Below are 22,500 nucleotides of genomic sequence, written 5' to 3' on the forward strand. Positions count from 1 at the left end.
AGTATAGCATGTCGAAAAAAATCAAAAAACAGTAATAGTATATGATGTCGAAAACAGTCATAGTATAGCCTGTCGAAAGCAGTCATAGTATAGCCTGTCGAAAAAAGTGAAAAACGGTCATAGTATAGCATGTCGAAAAAATTGAAAAACAGTCATAGTATAGCATGTCGAAAACAGTCATAGTATACTATGTCAAAAACAGTCATAGTATAGCCTGTCGAAAGCAGTCATAGTATAGCCTGTCGAAAAAAGTGAAAAACGGTCATAGTATAGCATGTCGAAAAAAATTTAAAAACGGTCATAGTATAGCATGTCGAAAAAAGTCAAAAAACAGTCATAGTATATTATGTCAAAAACAGTCATAGTATAGCCTGTCGAAAGCAGTCATAGTATAGCCTGTCGAAAAAAGTGAAAAACGGTCATAGTATAGCATGTTGAAAAAATTTAAAAACGGTCATAGTTTAGCATGTCGAAAAAAGTCAAAAAACAGTCATAGTGTATTATGTCGAAAACAGTCATAGTGTAGCCTGTCGAAAGCAGTCATAGTATAGCCTGTCGAAAAAAGTGAAAAACGGTCATAGTATAGTATGTCTAAAAAAAGTCATAGTAATTTTGGGGTTGAGACTAGCACAGCAGGAGCTGGGGATTGAACCGACGACCCTCTGATTGAAAGGCAGCTGTGCTCCCCACTTAGTCACGGACAGCAGTTGAGAATCACTGGCATAGTATGTCTACAAAAAGTCATATTATATAAAATGTAGAAAACAGTCATAGTATAGCCTGTCGAAAACAGTCATAGTATAGCCTGTCGAAAAAAGTGAAAAACGGACATAGTATAGCATGTCGAAAAAATTGAAAAACGGTCATAGTATAGCATGTCGAAAAAAGTCAAAAAACAGTCATAGTATATTATGTCGAAAACAGTCATAGTATAGCCTGTCGAAAGCAGTCATAGTATAGCCTGTCGAAAAAAGTGAAAAACGGTCGTAGTATAGCTTGTCGAAAGAAAGTCATAGTAATAGTATTTTGGGGTTGAGACTAGCATAGCAGGAGCTGGGGATTGAACCCACGACCCTCTGATTGAAAGGCAGCTGTGCTCCCCACTTAGTCACAGACAGCAGATGAGAATCCCTGGAATAGTATGTCTATAAAAAGTCATATTATATATAATGTAGAAAACAGTCATAGTATAGCATGTCGAAAAAAATCAAAAAACAGTCATAGTATATGATGTCGAAAACAGTCATAGTATAGCCTGTCGAAAGCAGTCATAGTGTAGCCTGTCGAAAAAAGTGAAAAACGGTCATAGTATAGCATGTCGAAAAAATTGAAAAACAGTCATAGTATAGCATGTCGAAAACAGTCATAGTATAGCCTGTCGAAAACAGTCATAGTATAGCCTGTCGAAAAAAGTGAAAAACGGTCATAGTATAGCATGTCGAAAAAAGTCAAAAAACAGTCATAGTATATTTTGTCAAAAACCGTCATAATATAGCCTGTCGAAAGCAGTCATAGTATAGCCTGTCGAAAAAAGTGAAAAACGGACATAATATAGGATGTCGAAAAAATTTAAAAACGGTCATAGTATAGCATGTCGAAAAAAGTCAAAAAACAGTAATAAAATATTATGTCAAAAACAGTCATAGTATAGCCTGTCGAAAACAGTCATAGTATAGCCTGTCGAAAACAGTCATAGTATAGCCTGTCGAAAGCATTCATAGTATAGCCTGTCGAAAAAAGTGAAAAACGGTCATAGTATAGCATGTCGAAAAAAGTCAAAAAACAGTCATAGTATATTTTGTCAAAAACAGTCATAATATAGCCTGTCGAAAGCATTCATAGTATAGCCTGTCGAAAAAAGTGAAAAACGGTCATAGTATAGCATGTCGAAAAAAGTCAAAAAACAGTCATAGTATATAATGTCGAAAACAGTCATAGTATAGCCTGTCGAAAACAGTCATAGTATAGCCTGTCGAAAGCAGTCATAGTATAGCCTGTCGAAAGCAGTCATAGTATAGCCTGTTGAAAAAGTGAAAAACGGTCATAGTATAGCATGTCGAAAAAAGTCAAAAAACAGTCATAGTATATTATGTCAAAAACAGTCATAGTATAGCCTGTCAAAAGCAGTCATAGTATAGCCTGTCGAAAAAAGTGAAAAACGGTCATAGAATAGCATGTTGAAAAAATTTAAAAACGGTCATAGTTTAGCATGTCGAAAAAAGTCAAAAAACAGTCATAGTGTATTATGTCGAAAACAGTCATAGTATAGCCTGTCGAAAGCAGTCATAGTATAGCCTGTCGAAAAAAGTGAAAAACGGTCATAGTATAGTATGTCTAAAAGAAGTCGTAGTAATTTTGGGGTTGAGACTAGCACAGCAGGAGCTGGGGATTGAACCGACGACCCTCTGATTGAAAGGCAGCTGTGCTCCCCACTTAGTCACGGACAGCAGTTGAGAATCACTGGCATAGTATGTCTACAAAAAGTCATATTATATAAAATGTAGAAAACAGTCATAGTATAGCCTGTCGAAAACAGTCATAGTATAGCCTGTCGAAAAAAGTGAAAAACGGACATAGTATAGCATGTCGAAAAAATTGAAAAACGGTCATAGTATAGCATGTCGAAAAAAGTCAAAAAACAGTCATAGTATATTATGTCGAAAACAGTCATAGTATAGCCTGTCGAAAGCAGTCATAGTATAGCCTGTCGAAAAAAGTGAAAAACGGTCATAGTATAGCTTGTCGAAAAAATTGAAAAACGGTCATAGTATAGCATGTCGAAAAAAGTCAAAAAACAATCATTGTATATTATGTCAAAAACAGTCATAGTATAGCCTGTCAAAAGCAGTCATAGTATAGCCTGTCGAAAAAAGTGAAAAACGGTCATAGTATAGTCTGTCTAAAAAAAGTCATAGTAATAGTATTTTGGGGTTGAGACTAGCATAGCAGGAGCTAGGGATTGAACCTACGACCCTCTGATTGAAAGGCAGCTGTGCTCCCCACTTAGTCACGGACAGCAGTTGAGAATCGCTGGCATAGTATGTCTACAAAAAGTCATATTATATAAAATGTAGAAAACAGTCATAGTTTAGCCTGTCGAAAACAGTCACAGTATAGCCTGTCGAAAAAAGTGAAAAACGGACATAGTTTCGCATGTCGAAAAAATTGAAAAACGGTCATAGTATAGCATGTCGAAAAAAGTCAAAAAACAGTAATAGTATATTATGTCGAAAACAGTCATAGTATAGCCTGTTGAAAGCAGTCATAGTATAGCCTGTCGAAAAAAGTGAAAAACGGTCATAGTATAGCTTGTCGAAAAAATTGAAAAACGGTCATAGTATAGCATGTCGAAAAAAGTCAAAAAACAATCATTGTATATTATGTCAAAAACAGTCATAGTATAGCCTGTCGAAAGCAGTCATAGTATAGCCTGTCGAAAAAAGTGAAAAACGGTCATAGTATAGCATGTCGAAAAAATTGAAAAACAGTCATAGTATAGCATGTCGAAAACAGTCATAGTATAGCCTGTCGAAAACAGTCATAGTATAGCCTGTCGAAAGCAGTCATAGTATAGCCTGTCGAAAAAAGTGAAAAACGGTCATAGTATAGCATGTTGAAAAAATTTAAAAACGGTCATAGTTTAGCATGTCGAAAAAAGTCAAAAAACAGTCATAGTGTATTATGTCGAAAACAGTCATAGTATAGCCTGTCGAAAGCAGTCATAGTATAGCCTGTCGAAAAAAGTGAAAAACGGTCATAGTATAGTATGTCTAAAAAAAGTCATAGTAATTTTGGGGTTGAGACTAGCACAGCAGGAGCTGGGGATTGAACCGACGACCCTCTGATTGAAAGGCAGCTGTGCTCCCCACTTAGTCACGGACAGCAGTTGAGAATCACTGGCATAGTATGTCTACAAAAAGTCATATTATATAAAATGTAGAAAACAGTCATAGTATAGCCTGTCGAAAGCAGTCATAGTATAGCCTGTCGAAAAAAGTGAAAAACGGTCATAGTATAGCTTGTCGAAAAAAAGTCGTAGTAATAGTATTTTGGGGTTGAGACTAGCATAGTAGGAGCTGGGGATTGAACCCACGACCCTCTGATTGAAAGGCAGCTGTGCTCCCCACTTAGTCACAGACAGCAGGTGAGAATCCCTGGAATAGTATGTCTATAAAAAGTCATATTATATATAATGTAGAAAACAGTCATAGTATAGCATGTCGAAAAAAATCAAAAAACAGTCATAGTATATGATGTCGAAAACAGTCATAGTATAGCCTGTCGAAAGCAGTCATAGTATAGCCTGTCGAAAAAAGTGAAAAACGGTCATAGTATAGCATGTCGAAAAAATTGAAAAACAGTCATAGTATAGCATGTCGAAAACAGTCATAGTATAGCCTGTCGAAAACAGTCATAGTATAGCCTGTCGAAAAAAGTGAAAAACGGTCATAGTATAGCATGTCGAAAAAAGTCAAAAAACAGTCATAGTATATTTTGTCAAAAACAGTCATAATATAGCCTGTCGAAAGCAGTCATAGTATAGCCTGTCGAAAAAAGTGAAAAACGGACATAATATAGCATGTCGAAAAAATTTAAAAACGGTCATAGTATAGCATGTCGAAAAAAGTCAAAAAACAGTAATAAAATATTATGTCAAAAACAGTCATAGTATAGGCTGTCGAAAACAGTCATAGTATAGCCTGTCGAAAGCATTCATAGTATAGCCTGTCGAAAAAAGTGAAAAACGGTCATAGTATAGCATGTCGAAAAAAGTCAAAAAACAGTCATAGTATATAATGTCGAAAACAGTCATAGTATAGCCTGTCGAAAGCAGTCATTGTATAGCCTGTCGAAAAAAGTGAAAAACGGACATAGTATAGCATGTCGAAAAAATTGAAAAACGGTCATAGTATAGCATGTCGAAAACAGTCAAAAAACAGTCATAGTATATTATGTCGAAAACAGTCATAGTATAGCCTGTCGAAAGCAGTCATGGTATAGCCTGTCGAAAAAAGTGAAAAACGGTCATAGTATAGCTTGTCGAAAAAAGTGAAAAAACAGTCTTAGTATATTTTGTCAAAAACAGTCATAGTATAGCCTGTCGAAAAAAGTGAAAAACGGACATAGTGGACACCAGGATAACAAAAAAAACAAACTCTGAGCTGAATGTGACAAATTCGAAAAAATTTAAAAAAGGTCATAGTATAGCCTGTCGAAAAAAGTCAAAAAACAGTAATAAAATATTATGTCAAAAACAGTCATAGTATAGGCTGTTGAAAACAGTCATAGTATAGCCTGTCGAAAGCATTCATAGTATAGCCTGTCGAAAAAAGTGAAAAACGGTCATAGTATAGCATGTCGAAAAAAGTCAAAAAACAGTCATAGTATATAATGTCGAAAACAGTCATAGTATAGCCTGTCGAAAGCAGTCATAGCATAGCCTGTCGAAAAAAGTGAAAAACGGACATAGTATAGCATGTCGAAAAAATTGAAAAACGGTCATAGTATAGCATGTCGAAAACAGTCAAAAAACAGTCATAGTATATTATGTCGAAAACAGTCATAGTATAGCCTGTCGAAAGCAGTCATGGTATAGCCTGTCGAAAAAAGTGAAAAACGGTCATAGTATAGCTTGTCGAAAAAAGTGAAAAAACAGTCTTAGTATATTTTGTCAAAAACAGTCATAGTATAGCCTGTCGAAAAAAGTGAAAAACGGACATAGTGGACACCAGGATAACAAAAAAAACAAACTCTGAGCTGAATGTGACAAATTCGAAAAAATTGAAAAACGGTCATAGTATAGCATGTCGAAAAAAGTCAAAAAACAGTCATAGTATATTATGTCGAAAACAGTCATAGCATAGCCTGTCCAAAACAGTCATAATATAGCATGTCGAAAGCAGTCATTGTATAGCCTGTCGAAAAAAGTGAAAAACGGTCATAGTATAGAATGTCGAAAAAAGTCAAAAAACAGTCATAGTATATTATGTCGAAAACAGTGATAGTATAGCCTGTCGAAAGCAGTCATAGTATAGCCTGTCGAAAAAAGTGAAAAAACAGTCTTAGTATATTTTGTCAAAAACAGTCATAACATAGCCTGTCGAAAGCAGTCATAGTATAGCCTGTCGAAAAAAGTGAAAAACGGACATAGTATAGCATGTCGAAAAAATTGAAAAACAGTCATAGTATAGCATGTCGAAAAAAGTCAAAAAACAGTCATAGTATATAATGTCGAAAACAGTCATAGTATAGCCTGTCGAAAACAGTCATAGTATAGCCTGTCGAAAAAAGTGAAAAACGGTCATAGTATAGTATGTCTAAAAAAAGTCATAGTAATAGTATTTTGTGGTTGAGACTAGTATAACAGAAGCCTGGGATTGAACTGACAACCCTGTGATTGAGAGGCACCCTTGCTCCCCACTTAGCCACGGACAGCCGATGCAAACTACTGACATAGTATGTCTATAGAAAGTCATACTATTTATCATGTTGAAAACGGTCATAGTATATTATGTCGAAAACAGTCATAGTATAGCCTGTCGAAAACAGTCATAGTATAGTATATCGAAATATTTCATGAAAAAAGTCATAGTATAGTATGTCGAAAAAAGTCATAGTATAGTATATCGAAATATTTCATGAAAAAAGTCATAGTATAGTTAGTCGAAATATTTCATGACAAAAGTCATAGATAGTATGTTGAAATATTTCATGAAAAAAAAGTCATAGTAGAAGCAGGCAAAGCATGATGAACCATGGAAAATGTATGGAGGACATACAGAAGGGATGGCCAGAACTCAGTTTGAACCTGGGCCTATCTTGGTTTGGGGCAAAATGCTAACCCCTGCACCACCAAGCAACTTAACTTCACACATGGCGGAAGAGTCATAGTGTAGTAAGCAGAGAAATGTGATAGTGAAGAGTGATAGTATAGAATGTCAAAAAAAGTCGTAAAAAAGTCATAGTCGAAAAATGGAAAAAACAGTCATAGTATAGCATGTCGAAAGCATTCATAGTATAGCATGTCGAAAAAATGTAAAAACGGTCATAGTATAGCATGTCGAAAAAAGTAAAAAAACAGTCATAGTATATAATGTCGAAAACAGTCATAGTATAGCCTGTCGAAAACAGTCATAGTATAGCCTGTCGAAAAAAGTGAAAAACGGTCATAGTATAGTATGTCTAAAAAAAGTCATAGTAATAGTATTTTGTGGTTGAGACTAGTATAACAGAAGCCTGGGATTGAACTGACAACCCTGTGATTGAGAGGCAGCCTTGCTCCCCACTTAGCCACGGACAGCAGATGCAAACTACTGACATAGTATGTCTATAGAAAGTCATACTATTTATCATGTTGAAAACGGTCATAGTATATTTTGTCGAAAACAGTCATAGTATAGCCTGTCGAAAAAAGTGAAAAAACGGTCATAGTATAGTTTGTCGAAAAGAAGTCATAGTATAGTATTTCATAAAAAAGTCATAGTATAGTATGTCGAAAAAAGTCATAGTATAGTATATCGAAATATTTCATGAAAAAAGTCATAGTATAGTTAGTCGAAATATTTCATGACAAAAGTCATAGATAGTATGTTGAAATATTTCATGAAAAAAAAGTCATAGTAGAAGCAGGCAAAGCATGATGAACCATGGAAAATGTATGGAGGACATACAGAAGGGATGGCCAGAACTCAGTTTGAACCTGGGCCTATCTTGGTTTGGGGCAAAATGCTAACCCCTGCACCACCAAGCAACTTAACTTCACACATGGCGGAAGAGTCATAGTGTAGTAAGCAGAGAAATGTGATAGTGAAGAGTGATAGTATAGAATGTCAAAAAAAGTCGTAAAAAAGTCATAGTCGAAAAATGGAAAAAACAGTCATAGTATAGCATGTCGAAAACATTCATAGTATATTATGTCGAAAACATTCATAGTATATTATGTCGAAAACATTCATAATATATTATGTCGAAAACAGTCATAGTATAGCCTGTCGAAGAAAGTGAAAAACAGTCATAGTATATAGCGTGTCGAAAAAACAGTCATACTATAGCATGTTGTAAAATGGAGGAAACAGTCATAGTAAAGTCATAAATAAAAAGTCATAAATAAGTCATAGTATAGCATGTTGAATAAAGTCATAGTATAGCATGTTGAAAAAAGTCATAAATAAGTCATAGTATAGCATGTTGAAAAAGGTCATAGTATAGCATGTTGAATAGTCATAGTATAGTATGCTGAAAAAAGTCATAAATAAGTCATAGTTTATGTTGAAGAAAGTCATAAATAAGTCATAGTATAGCATGTTGAATAAAGCCATAGTTTGTTGAAAGAAAGTAATTGTGTAGTTTGTCAAAAATAAAGTCTTTAAAATGACATGGTGTATTATGTAGAAAAAATCCATAAAGAATCAGACTACATTATGTTCAAAGTCATAAGTCATTGAACAGTATGTAGAAAAAGTAATATATATATATATATATATATATATATATATGTGTGTGTCAATTAAAATGTATTTTTATTTAATTTCTTCAAGTATTATTTGAGGTCAAACATCAATCTGACTATGCAGTTGTGTTACTTTGTAGATTTAATGTTAAATGTTCGATGAGCCATTTCCTGTGCTCTTTTCATCCTGCAGGAGTTTAGACATGGACGGGATTGAGGACGCAGTGAGATGCACTCATGACACCTACTATGAAAAACAGAAAACAATATAAAGACTGGCTCTGTGCTCTTCTGTAGGCAGATCATGAAAAAGCGGAGACCACAACATGAGTTACTTGAATAAAACTGTATATTTTACAGATCTTTGTACACTTTAATTACAAAACTGTATGGTACTAAAGTTTTTAAAATCAGTTTTTTGGTCAGAGAAGATTTAATCGTCTTGTGTGCAATTACCATGTATATACAAAGTCTCATGTTAGTGATTTTTCTCAAAATAAAAAGCAACCAAATAACTCAAACGTTCATACACTCTGAACATAAGACATGGCTTAAAGATAAATATATTAGTAAATAAATATTCAGAGAACATATTTCCATTCATGAAATGTGTTTGCTATACAGGTACAGAAATATACACAGATTGATTTCTAGCCTTTTTTTAAACATTTGTAATGGTAATGACAGAAAATAATTATATTCTTAAAAAATTAAAAAATATTAATTTTTGTACACATTTTAATCTTCTTAAGTGCTAGAAACAATAACAAAAAAAAAAATTAAATAGTGACTCAAGTACCCCAAAATGTTATATTTGCAGTAGGTACATATCTCTATGCAAAAGGCAAGATTAGATTCTCACTTGATTACAGCACTGGGTTAACTTATAAATAGGGTTATTTCAGAAGGTTTTCCTCTGGGTAGAGAATGTGTATATTTCATAGAAACAGTATAAAAACAGTCTGCAGGACAAACAGAAAGGCATGAATGAAAAGCATCGATATCGCGAGTATGTATTATGCATGGCACGATATGATTCAAACGGATACACTGTGGTATGTATAACTGCATCGATTAAAAAAAAAAAAAAAGTCACAGTACAATAAGAAAACCCTTATGAAATATGAGTCTTTTCCAGCTACTTTCCTTTGGCCTTTTGATACATGCTTGAACCTTTCTATAGATATTTATTAGAGCATGCCTCATTGAGGAAATTGGGTATATGACAGCAAAAAAAAAAAAAAAAAAAACTTTGAAGGGCTTCCAAACAAGAGGTAGAGTGCTACACTCTACTTCTGAAGAAATCCACTGACCCCGAGACACTGTCGCGTTACACTGGCATTCGACTAAAAAGCGGTGCAGTGTCTGTTAGATATTGCTACAAATAGCTTTACCAGCGTAAGGCTTTCATGTTGGTCTGGCACATCTCATACAGGCAGGCCACTACTGGACAGAAATGCAATGCATAAAACAAATTCTGTATTATATTGAATAGAGACCAGTGTCAGCCTTGCATTCACATTTCTATGCATTTTTTTTTCTTTCTGTAATATATATATATATATATATATATATATATATATATACATATATATATATATACATACATACATACATACATATATATATATATATATATATATATATATATATATACACACATATATATATATACACATACATACATATATATATACATATATATATATATATATATATATACGTATATATTTATATATATATATACGTATATATATATATATATATATATATATATATATACGTATATATATATATATATATATATATATATATATATAGCTTCTTCTCCTCAGAGAAATGTGTGGGTCACAGACACCTAGAAAGACCCATTTCCCTGCTTTTGAAAAAAAAAAAAAATAGTTAAAAGAAAAAGAAAACAATCATGTCTTTCTGTTTTGGTATAGCTATGTCCGTGCAACCTATTTGAGTTGGTGGTTGAAGCTTTATAGGCAGTCAGTGTTCATGTGTGCACATATACATGTAGATGTTTGTGAATTAAGAGTGTACTTTTTTTTTTTCTTTTTGTAGAGAAAAAAAATCTCAAAAAGACAGGAGTCTAGATATCTTTTTCTTGATTTAAAATCTGAAAAAAAAAAAAAAAAAAAAAATATCTCACAAGAAATGGGCCCGGATTGCTTAGCGCTGAAGGGGCCTAACCCTTGGTGGCGGTCTGTAAATAGACGCCCATCCCAACCTACTTCTAGTTTCAGTTAACCTCCGTTCATATTTTGTAGCATCACAACCGTCTCAGTGCCGCGGTGACACAGTTTGGTGCCGAGACATTCGTGGCCACAGGAATGAACTTGATACACCGTCTAGAAACGACAGCCCATTTCAGTAGAAATCCACACAATCGAAGATGATAACATTCAGCGCTCGGAGAGCAAGGTTAGAACAAGGCAGCTGAGGGTTTTTAATGATTGACTGACTGATTCGGTACCAAATACATACTTTTGACTGAGTCCCTTCTCTCTCTGGGCTCAAGTTCATATACCCAGACCCCCCTCGCTTGTTGAAGTACTGCTTCCCAATGCAGTGGGGCTTGCAGAGAGCTGAGGGTGAAACAAAGCCCTGGCCTCCTCCTCCTGAGGGTACGGCTGACCTCTTAACTGTCCCGAGGTGAAGTAACCCTCCCTTAGCTCGTGTCGCTCCCCTGTCCGCACGTCGGCCTCCACCGCGACACCAACGGGCAATAAACTGCTCTGGGTCTCTTCCCCCGCGCCCAATTCACAATCTGTGTCCTCTGGAATTATGGGTATCCTCTGGTTGAGTTCGCAGCAGCCCTGTCCAGAGCAGGCCTCCGAGTCCGCGTGAGCATACTGCACATTGACAGCGTAGTCCTCGGTGTAGCGGCCCGTAGCGGCCCTGTGCACCTTCATCTCTTTGTAGAAGCAGCAAGGCAGCCCTTCGTAGCTCACCTGCTCCGAGGAAGGGCACATGTGCTCGGGGGCAAAGTAGTTCTTGGAGGCCGAGCTCTGAAAGTCAAGCCCCCTGTGAAAGCGTCCTGCGGCCAGAGGCCCCGCTTGGTCCGAGTCCTGCCCTTTGCACTCCACGTTGGGAGGAAGCACCTCAAAGCAGCAGCTACAGGCCGCGGCCCCGAGCTCCCCCGACTCCTCCAGCGCCCCTTTCCCCCTGTCTGCTCCGGCAGCCTCCGGCGCCGCGGCTGAGGTAGTGCTAGTGTTGCTGTTCTCCCTGGGTTCCAGTGATGAGCGACTGCTGTAGTTGGGCTCCAAACTGCAGTTGGAGAGGTGGTCCCCCGAGCTATACCCCGAAGCTCCAGGAGGGAGCTGGAGGCAGTCGTGTCCCAGGGGAAGCGGGGACGACGGATCCTCGGCGGGAGCTGCGGTGCAAGACGCAGCCCCCGCCTCCCCAACGGAGCCCCGACACGGACTCTTACTCCGGTAGACGTAGGGATCGTAGTCGCTGCTCAGCGAGCTGCGGAAGGTAGAGCAACTACCGTACACCCCCTGGTTGCTGACCTCGGTACAGTCCAACATGGAGTCGCTGGAGGAGCAGTGACACTGGCCCGAGCTGCTGCTGCTGCTGTCACTGCCGGGGCAGTCGGCAAGGTAGCCGCTGCACACCGAGCGGTGGCCGTGGTAACAGCTCAGGCCAGAAGTGCTGCCGGTGTCACCGATCCTCGAAGAAGAGGCGGGCGCCATGTGTACCACTGTGGGGTATAACAGCCCCTGCTGAAAGGCCCTGCTGTGGTGGCCCTTGTGGGCCCCTCCTCCTCCTCCTCCTCCTGCACCAAGCTGCCCTGCCATGGCGGGCCCTTGGCCACCCTCAGGCTGTTGAGGGAAAGTCAACCCCTGAAAATAGTAGTGCTGGTACATTGTCTCGTACTGCGAGAAGCAGGCTGCGCGGGAAAAGTTGCGGCCGTGGAACTTGGGCCGCTTGAAAGCCGTGTGATGCGGCTGCGCTGGGTAGGCGGGGGGTCCGCGGTGCTCCAGTCCGCAGTGGTGGGGGTTGAGCGAGTGGTCCAGATGGAGGGCCGGGTGGTAGCTCCGGAGAAAGGCAGACGTCGATTGGGGCGGGTACAGGCCTTGTGGATCCGTGTGCTGGTCCACAGTGAGCATGGTGATGGGGTTGCCGTGGGGGTCCATGCTGGTTCTGGTCGGATAGGCGGTCACCTGGCCAGCACGGTGCACCCTGCCGGGGTAATGGACCGGCAGCACCACCCGCTGCCGGGCGTGGACTGGGTTGCCAGGGTCCATGCATGCTGGTCCTGGATTCCCCTTCTTTTGCTCTGAGAAGAGAAAGAAGGCAACGTTTAGAATCTCCCCGATGAAGAGAAAGCTCCTGAACGTCTCTTTTATCACCACAGTAAACACCGGGCACCAACTCACCGATGATGTTGTGTCTACAGTGGGGACAGGTGTGGTGCTGGAGCAGCCAGGGGTCGACGCACTTCTTGTGAAATCTGTGAGCACAGGGGATAACTCGCAGCTCCTGTTGGGGGGGGGGGCAAACAAACACAATAAGAAAAAAAACACAATAAGATGATTAGGCTAATATCAAAGTGTTGACTTGTTTGTCAGTAACATTGATTATCATAATGGAACTTTTGAAATGTCAAAGTATTATTTGTTAAATTAAGGATCTTTGATTCTGCCCGGTAGCACTTTAAAGGCTGTTCATAGATTTCATTTAAAAGGTCAAGTTTAATATAATTTTTATAATATTCTATACTATGATCACTATACCATGATTTTACTAATTCAATTTTAGAGCATATTTTACATATTTGACCTTTTTTGTTATAACTTTTTCAATGACACGTTTCTAACATACTATACTATGATTCTTTTTAAATGGTATTTCATACTATACTGTGTTTTCAGTGTTTCTAGCTGGTGTGTGTTACCGATGTCACTATTTGTAATAAACCTTTGCATCGTGTTTCGTCACTCAATTCGGTGTTCAAAAAGTATTTAAAAAGGTTTTGAATTTAACTTCAAGACGTACCCTGAACTAAATCAAAGCTCATTCTCAGCCGGTGAATGAATATGAGGTTGAGAGCGGCTGAATGTCCAGCAGGTGGCAGCAAAGCTGAACAGAAACCGTCGTCGTGGCGATGTTGTATGAATCTTTAATCCCGTTTTTTTATTTATTTATTTACCCCCGAGGAGCCAACTTTACATCGCGCCACAAACAACCGTGTTAGCAGAGACGCCCCGCCACGCCGCCAACACAACGTCAATGTCAACACTTTCTGGAACAAAACAAACAGGAGGCTTACACTTGTGGGTTGATATGAAAAGAATGCAACACTTTGTATTCAGACGGAGAATTGGCATGGAGGAATTCCAAGACACAACAGCAGGAGCGCCATGAATATGAATTATAATATTATTCTCCAGCGAGATCTCTTTCACTGCCATAAATACTTCACTCTCTGGCTTAATGTGACTCAACTTTGGGCTTTTATTTTTTTTCATTTTTTTTTTCCACCCGAGCTTTTGTTCACTGCTCAAACAGCACTTTGATGCCATTCAGCCTTTTATATCGCCACTTCCTCTGTGCAATCCCGGCGCCACGCTTTGTTGTGTTTTTCTTCTCCTACTTACCGAAAGGACAGAACCACAAAAAAAACAACACACACACACACACACACACACACACACACACACACACACACACACACACACACACACACACACACACACACACACACACACACACACACACACCAACTATGTCCCACTGGGGGGGGGTGTTGCCCCTGCAGCGCCCATGTGATGAGGATGAGCAACGCTCTTACGGTAAACCCTCAAAGTCCAAGATCAGGATACACATTTTGACAAAGACTCCTTTAAGGATTAAAAAAGGCCACAGTGGGGAAAACAGGAAGCGTAATCCCAACCCAAAGCACTCTGGGTACCGTTATCTCTCCAGGTGCTCTCAAAGACCGAACTGAACATCTAAAAAAAAAAAAAAAAGGCGCCCGGAAAAGAACGTCACCGAAGACCGCGGGACTGCGGTCCCCCGAGCACATCAGGGGAACTTCCATTCTATTGTCCGCAGAACTGCATTATGTTTCATGTCTACAGAATATGTAATGAAAAGAAAACAAACGCAGTGGGTAGATGAGCACACAAACACTGCCAGTTTAGAAGTTTGGCTCCCACATGGTCCCCTTGCGCGCGCGCGCACACACACACACACACACACACACACACACACACACACACACACACACACACACACACACACACACACACACACACACACAATGTGGAGTTTGGAGGAAAAGCTGTTTTGTTATTTCTGTGTTTGAGTGTCTTGGGAAAATTGTTGCTCGAAATGCTCCACGGTTCACGCATGTGTGTCATAAACTTCTCTTATTTTGTTTTTATAAATGGTTATTGGTGGGTTTTTCGGGGACAAATATGCAATTAAATTAAATTATGCATTTAAAAAAAAAAAAGGGACTGCTTCATTTTGAAATACATTCTGAGACCATTCAACCACCGTCTACGTTACATAAGAGCCTCTGTCAGAGCAAACACCGTGCAAAAGATGTTTATGGTAAATAGAATGCAAACAAGCTGCGGATTATGTCCATCATAATAATAGTTATTATACTACATAGTATCTGGGATGCAAATTGTATAGTATAATTCTACCTGGATTATTTTGTATTTTTTTTAACATTCTCTTAGCTTTTGAATTTCAGAATAAGAGCAAACAAATTAATTTTCTCCTCATGAGATCTCAAGGGCCCGATTGATTCAATACAGGTAAGTTCTGATGATGCTTGAGACGAACAAAGTAGTTTCCATACCAACATAACAACAAGACACGTCTACCTCTGTATTCACTAGTTCATTAATTCAAAATAAAATAAAAAAAAAGGACAAAGTGTCATTTCTCACCTCGCCGTCAATGTACTTCTCCAGACAGATGGCGCAGTCGGAGGTGGAGCTGCTGCTCAGAGAGTCGGAGACGCCACAGCTGCTCTCGCGCTGGCCCTTTCCTTTGGCCTTGAACTTCCTGGTCTCCATCTTCTCCAGCGCTTGGATGGCCATTCTGTTCATGGAGCTCTGCGGTGGGGAGGAAGGTGGGGACAGGGTCAGCGGGGAATATCTTTACAGCCTGTGAGATGACGCGACTAACATTTACATCCCGTTAAATGTGCCACGCGTCGGTTGTCGGCAGCGCTTGATCCGCGTTCCTCTTTACGCTCGTTAGCAAACGAGGGCTGATGTTGCCATGTTTTCAGACTATCCCCCTTTTGACACAGTACATCGTTTTGCAATGTTCGACTGATGCGTTAGCAACTCTCTCTGGCTCCGACTGTCTGCTCTCTTTTTATCTCTAATTTGTTTCACGCTTCCCCTGAAAAATGTTACTTATTAAAAAAAAAACAAAAAAAACGGCGATATATAAATTGACACATGCAGAACCACTTATTGGGATTAAATTGAACGATTCACATGTGTAGCAGACATTGGGATTTATAGCAGTCACTGCATGAACTGCTGCTGCATCACTGATGTAAACCAGTTATTTATGCCCAGGCTTAACTCTTAAAAACAAAAAGTGGGCGTTTCTTCATTTATGTTGCCTCACAGCGAGATGATTGAAGACTTTTTTTAAGAACATGTGGATAATCCTGGTCAGCAGGAGAGCGAGGAACTTTGGCATAAAAGTCATTTCTCATCACAGGGTCGACAAGACATGAAACACGACGACTTGAAAATCGATATTTTCAGTTTTGTAATTAACTGTAGTCTTGTGAGGGGGCGAACCCGTCACTAAACCCAAACGCATCCTACTGTTTAAATTAGGATGCTTGGATAGGAAATGTTAATACTGCCTTATACAATATCTGATCCACAAGATGATCATTAATTTTTCACATATCAGGAAGGAGAGGTTTGTTACATTTGACAAATGTGCCCCAGGTGTGAGCGGCTCTCTTAATTAACCGGCAGAGGAAGTCACGACCGAGTCATCCGCTGATGTGACACACACACACACACACACACACACACACACACACACACACACACACACACACACACACACACACACACACAATACACACACACGCACACACACACAATACACAGAAGAAAAGTGTGAAGTCTTTGAAAACACACACACACATAGAAAGAGAGACAGAGACACACACACACACACACACACACACACACACACAATACACAGAAGAAAAGTGTGAAGTCTTTGAACACACACACACACACACACACACACATAGAAAGAGACACACACACACACACACACACACACACACACACACACAATACACAGAAGAAAAGTGTGAAGTCTTTGAACACACACACACACACACACACATAGAAAGAGACACACACACACACACACACACACACACACACACAGAGGCAGGATTACACCTGTTTTAACGGATGCCGCTGTCGGTTTTCGGCCCTGTCATGACACCTCTGTGTGTTTGGCTCCAACCTCTCATCGGCGTTAATTAAATGCTAATCCTGACTCACGCGCCCCCGACATAAGCCTCCGCTGAGAGCTTTTTGTCGACACGCGAGAGGAATCAATCAACAGCAGCGCTACCGTCGCCTAACCCAGCGCCTGGAACAACAAGTCGCGTCGACCGGGGGAAAAAAAAAAAAACACACGAGGCGCGGTGTCGTGTGTTTTGGTGTAAAAGAGTGACTCAAACCGGGGTTCATAAATAAAGTTGTGGAGGCGATGAGCAGACACTAACCTGGCTTCTCCTTTGCTTGAGTTTGATCTTGATGAGCAGAATGAGGCAAACCAACGACACGACCACGAAGAAAGCCAGGAAGATGCCCATGTCAAAATATTCCGTGGGCTGCTGTGGAGAAGGAGGGCAACACAAACACACATTTGTCAAATAATCGTCACATAGAATTTGTTAAAAAAAAAACAACAAAAAAAGGAAAACGGTTGTATTTTTCATTCAGGACGTTAGCTGTGTTAGTCGCTCGGAGGACCAGAGCAAAATAATTATTTGCGGCCCGACTGCAGATTTGATGGTTTTGTTTTCTTGAGAGGACACTTAACGGGATAGTTTGGGTGTTTTTGAAGTGGTACTTATCCACAGTCCCTGTATCACCTACAGTAGATGACGGGCAGGAGGACTGACACGAGAGTGAAGCTGTGCTCTGCCGTTGGAAGAGGGCAGCAGAAATACATATGGTGGCCACACATGAAAGAAACACCTACCCTAAAAATGCATCACTATCCGTTTAAGTGTACGCTATATTTAGAATATTTTCACCGCTTTATCTTGCCGGCAGACAGACTGAACCGGCAGTGAAACTTATCTCTGCTCTCCTCAGAGCACCGAGACTGATGGGTTTCACTTTCAGTTCAGCGTCTGAAATCTACTTCATCTACTGTAGTAATACGCCGATTATGAAGTACCTAGTACTATTCAAAAACACCCGAACTACCCTTTAAGGGGGTGATGATTTCCAATAAATTCAGCGCCCAAACCACGGCTCACCACTCACTGAGAATCGTTTTATTCTTCGTCGGTAGAGACGCCTCTCATCGGACAGCCCTTTCTCTCGGGCTTTCATTATGTCAAGTCGTTTGACCTCAAAGTGTGCTGCTCCTCTTATCGAATATTCAGAGCAAACAAACAGCTCTTTGAATGGCTGATATTAATCTCCCACAGTGCTGCGGCAAAAAAAAAAAAAAAAAAAAAAAAAAGTTTGCTCGGCCTCGGGGGGCAGCGGAGAGCGGAGAAGAAAGGAACAGGGTCAGATTTCACAGCTGGAATTTTCGTTTGTCTTCACATCTGAAAACTCAGCGCCGTTTCGGTGCGTGGGCCTCACAAACATGTTCGCCTCTTCCTCATGTTCCTCCCATGTGCCTTACATTAGTGTCACACACACACACACACACACACACACACACACACACACACACACACACACACACACACACACGTCGTCTACACGGAGGCTCTGAGGTTTTGGCATGTGCGCTTACCCTCGGCGGTCTGTGTTGTATCCGAGCGCGAGCCACTTTCTGCTTGTTGACGATGTTCATCAACTTGATGGCGTCGTTGCCCTTCACGTAAACCACCGGTCGCTTCAGAGGATCCTCGGCAACCTGGTTGAGCTGGGAGGAGAGACAGAAACGATATCAAACCCAGATGAACCAATGCATCACACAAACAGATCTCGTTTATCTAGTAAACAACGACCTTTTGGTTCAAACTGTCCTGTAATGTCTTAAGTGGCATGATGGGAAATGTAGGATCTTGTGTTTTTCGAGCTCGATTCATCCTGGAGATTAAAAGTCAGAATATCTCAGCATCTGACCATTCTTTTTCTTATGTTATTATTTTATATAGTCCCCCAACTGTATGAATGTGCAAAACTAAATCAGTGGCGTATCTCTTTAAAATTCAACATTCAGACATAAAACTAGTGTGAAGGATTAACCGGCATCTAGCCGGGAGCTTGCAGATTGCAAACCAACTGAAACTTCCTGCGTGCCGAGCGTGTTGGAGAACTACAGAACAAAAAAAAAACCCGCAAACGGCTCTCGTTAGAACCGGTATTTGGTTTGTCTATTCTGGGCCACTGTAGAACCACCTCAGCCGGCTCCGTGCGCAGAGGAACCCGCTTCGTACGTAGACGTCAGCGGCTCACGCTAAGCTAACGAAAACACACCATCCATGATCGTACGCTAAAGAAAAACATCCGGAGTAATATCATATTCCAGCTCTGCCAATAGATCCTTCCTAAATGCTACGCACTGTACCTTTAAATATTTAAATATGTCTTTTACGGTCACACTCAAAATCAACAAAGTTGGAGTCTAAGACCACAGCAAATGCAAACAAGAAAAGACACTCAGAGGTCTAAGAATAATACAGTTATAGTGATGCATTGCCCTGATAACGCATGTGAAGTGTCCGAGTGAGAAAGCCATGAACTCTTCTACCAACTACAGAGAATGAACTTTCAGACATGGAAACTGTGCTCGCAGTTTGCCAGAGGGAGCCGGGGGGGGGGGGGGGGGGGGGGGGGGAACCAGTCAATGAAGAGTATGTTCTGGCTTTTGAGTCAGTTGACACACTCCTTTACTCCTCCTCCCGTCTGCTGCTTGGAATCTGTAATTTGAAAAGCCCAAAAGGGAAATACCGAGGATATTCGCGTCTCTATTTCTTCTGCTGCCGTCATGTTCTCCAGTGAAATACTGTGCGTTCCGGTTTGAAAGTACAGACTTCGAAAACGTTTGATCTCTCGCTGGAGTCTGAGAAATGACTCCGCCAAGACTGCAGCAGCTCTTGGCCTCCGACAAACAACGCACCATTAAAACGACAGCACACAAAGAAAAACTTGAGGAACTGTTTAAAGAAAGTTACAAAACGAAACCCAGACGCGTTTCAGCCGCAATCAGCGCAGAGTATAAATAGAGGCAAAAAGGCGGTCGAGTATGTAACTTCATAAAGCTTCTCTCTTAATTTCGGCTCCGGGACCTTAATTCTCGCTAAGCTCCTCCTCCCTGCCCCTCGGCCTTGTGGGTCCTGTCTCTGCTGATCGGGCCGCTCTGACTGGAAAAGCCTCTCGGGGGAATTTAACACAGCCGCCCAGCGCTGCCTTTCATGTGGTCTGCGCGCGATCCCTTTTATCTCTCAGCTAGGAGCTTTACGACCCAGCGGCAGAGGAGAGGAGGCGAGGGAAGAGAAGGAAAAAAAAAACAAAAAAAAACCTGCAAGTCCAGACCTGGCGTGGCGAGGATGAATACCACAGAAGAATTCTTGCGACAAAAGGCGCAACTTGTGTATTATACCTCTTAACAGCATAAGACACGAGCGCGCAAGAAAGAGTGGAAGAAAGAAGGAGGAATGTCCGGATGTGTGCGACACATTGTTCTTACTGCTGCTGCCCCCCAAAAAACAATGTGCACCCACAGACACATCCATGGAGTCTCAGGGGATGAGGTAATGTGTGCTACCTGTGCAATTATGAGCTTAACAGAGTTTGGTCATGGTCTAGTGAAAGCTGAAGCTGGAGATCCATTTTCAGTCCTGCAAGAGGAGCAGTGCACTCCTCCGAACACAAGTCAGAGAGCTGGAAAAGGCCCAGGATGGTCGAGTACGCCGGGCTGATCCGACAAGCTTTTGAGCAGAACTTTAAGATAGAAAGATCACTGTTTTGGCGCACACACACACACACACACACACACACACACACACACACACTGTCAGAAGGGCAGGGCGTGCTGCTGAGCTTCTTTCATAGGCGGACCGAGACAGATTAGAGCTTTTCGGTGTTGCCGAAACGCGAGTGTGTGAACGTCTGGGTACATTTTTTTTTTTTTTTTTTTTAGGTCTGCACAAACCTGGTCGATGGCATCCGGATTCTCCGACACATCAAAGATGACGGCTGTGGCGCCCCGCTGCACTGCTCTCTTTGCCTGCAAAACCAAAAAAAAAAAGACAGAAAAGAAATCATTAGATATATTCAGCAAAGAGTGAACAAAGAGTTTGGGGAATGTGTGATCACGATGTCAACCGCCAGTTTTCAACATTCAGATTCAGGCCACTAGAGGGAGTTCTCTGCCTGGGTGAGACGTGCAGATCCTCTGGAATGAGCGAATGAGAAAGAAAAGAAGTAAACAAGCCGTTGATGTCACTTGCTAGGGCGCACATGTGGCGCATGCCTCCCTCTCTCTGAAGTCATGATGATGTCAATGGAAGTAAAAGCTGCACGGCGTTACGCCGACAGCATGACGCTTTGCAAAAATGGGTCGAGAACTAATAATGTGCTGCAACTCTGCAACGACACCGAGTTTGAATTTGGCCGCGCACGCTCGGGAAAGTTGAATAAAGTTGGATTTCCAACTGCTAAAAAAAAAAAGAAAGAAAGAAGTGAGCTTCTTTCATGTGAGAGCAGGGAGAGTCACAGCACAGAGGTCTTTTGAAGACTTCTGCTAAAGGCAAGAGATAAAGGAAGCGCTTGGATCTGCACAACCACAAGTATCTCCTCGCAGAATCCAAATTGGCTTCCCCTCGTCTGGGGAAAAAAAAAAAAGAAAAGTTCCTTTATCTTAACTGCTGCTTTCCCCTACAACCCGTTCTCACCCCGCTTGATTCACGGCGCCCTATTTAGACAACGTTTTGATGTCGGCGCTACATGATCTAAAATAGCGCTGCTGGGATCATATCCTGGTATTATCGAGTGCCCTTGGGTTCTTGCCAGCGCTCTTCATAACTGGAGGGAGGAGAAGGGGGAGGGGTTGGGTGAAGATCAAAGTGACAATGTACAGTGCTGTGACTCTGTTGCCGAGTGACTCCAGAGTGTCATCGCTCCAGTCAGCAGGCCCTTTCAGAGGAGAGAGAGAGAGAGACAGAGAGAGCGCGAGAGAGAGAGAGAGAGAGACAGACAGACAGACAGACAGACAGACAGACAGACAGACAGACAGACAGACAGAGAGAGAGAGAGAGAGAGAGAGAGAGAGAGATTGCAAACACTTGGCAACCAATGATGCGCCCATAGACGTAGGCGTGATGTCATCCATTGGTTTTGTGGGTCGCCATTTGTGAAGCCTCGAGTTCGCCATTCCGGCTTTTTGCAACCGGTGAACAGAAGTGAGCGCATTAGGACAGCGGGCGAGTGACGTAGAGACGCTGTATACGTCTCTGGTAAGCGACCTGTCAATCACAAGGTAGCCCCGCCCTAAAGCACACCCCGCTTTCTGGTCTGTTTGACTCTAAATGGACCATAATGTACTAAATGAACATCATGCTGTATTGAAGAAGACTGTAAACTAGAGATTGAGACCATAAACTCATGTTTACAATGTTTACTGAGGGAATAAACCAAGAGAGAAGTAGAGTCATTTTAGACTAGACTTCTATACAACCAGAGGAGTCGCCCCCTGATGGCCATTAGAGAGAATGCAGGTTGAAGACACTTCTGCATATGATTGACATCATTTTCATACTTATCGAGCCGTTCAGTGACGGCACGTCTCCGGTATGAAAGCATCTGTGTTTCTTATGTTAGTCT

General features: G+C 41.1%; 1 protein-coding gene across 2 annotated transcripts; it reads right to left on the reverse strand.

Moving 5' to 3' along the window:
- Positions 1-10,275: 10,275 nt before the first annotated feature.
- znrf3 (zinc and ring finger 3) lies at positions 10,276-20,901 on the reverse strand. Of its 2 annotated transcripts, none has more exons than XM_068725131.1 (6): positions 20,831-20,901; positions 18,464-18,595; positions 17,208-17,315; positions 15,370-15,537; positions 12,841-12,943; positions 10,276-12,740 (listed from the first exon to the last, which is right to left on the reverse strand). In XM_068725131.1, exons 2-6 carry the CDS (start codon positions 18,521-18,523, stop codon positions 10,978-10,980), a joined length of 2,202 nt encoding a protein of 733 aa, XP_068581232.1. In that variant the 5' UTR covers positions 18,524-18,595; positions 20,831-20,901; the 3' UTR covers positions 10,276-10,977. The 2 variants fall into 2 exon arrangements, with proteins under 2 accessions (XP_068581232.1, XP_068581231.1); XM_068725130.1 differs by having other exon boundaries at positions 17,208-17,318.
- Positions 20,902-22,500: the final 1,599 nt, after the last annotated feature.

Source organism: Cebidichthys violaceus, unplaced genomic scaffold (genome assembly GCF_023349555.1).
Source record: "Cebidichthys violaceus isolate CVI_PGR_0920_01 unplaced genomic scaffold, fCebVio1.0.p SCAF_335, whole genome shotgun sequence".
NCBI classification, from domain to species: Eukaryota; Metazoa; Chordata; class Actinopteri; order Perciformes; family Stichaeidae; genus Cebidichthys; species Cebidichthys violaceus.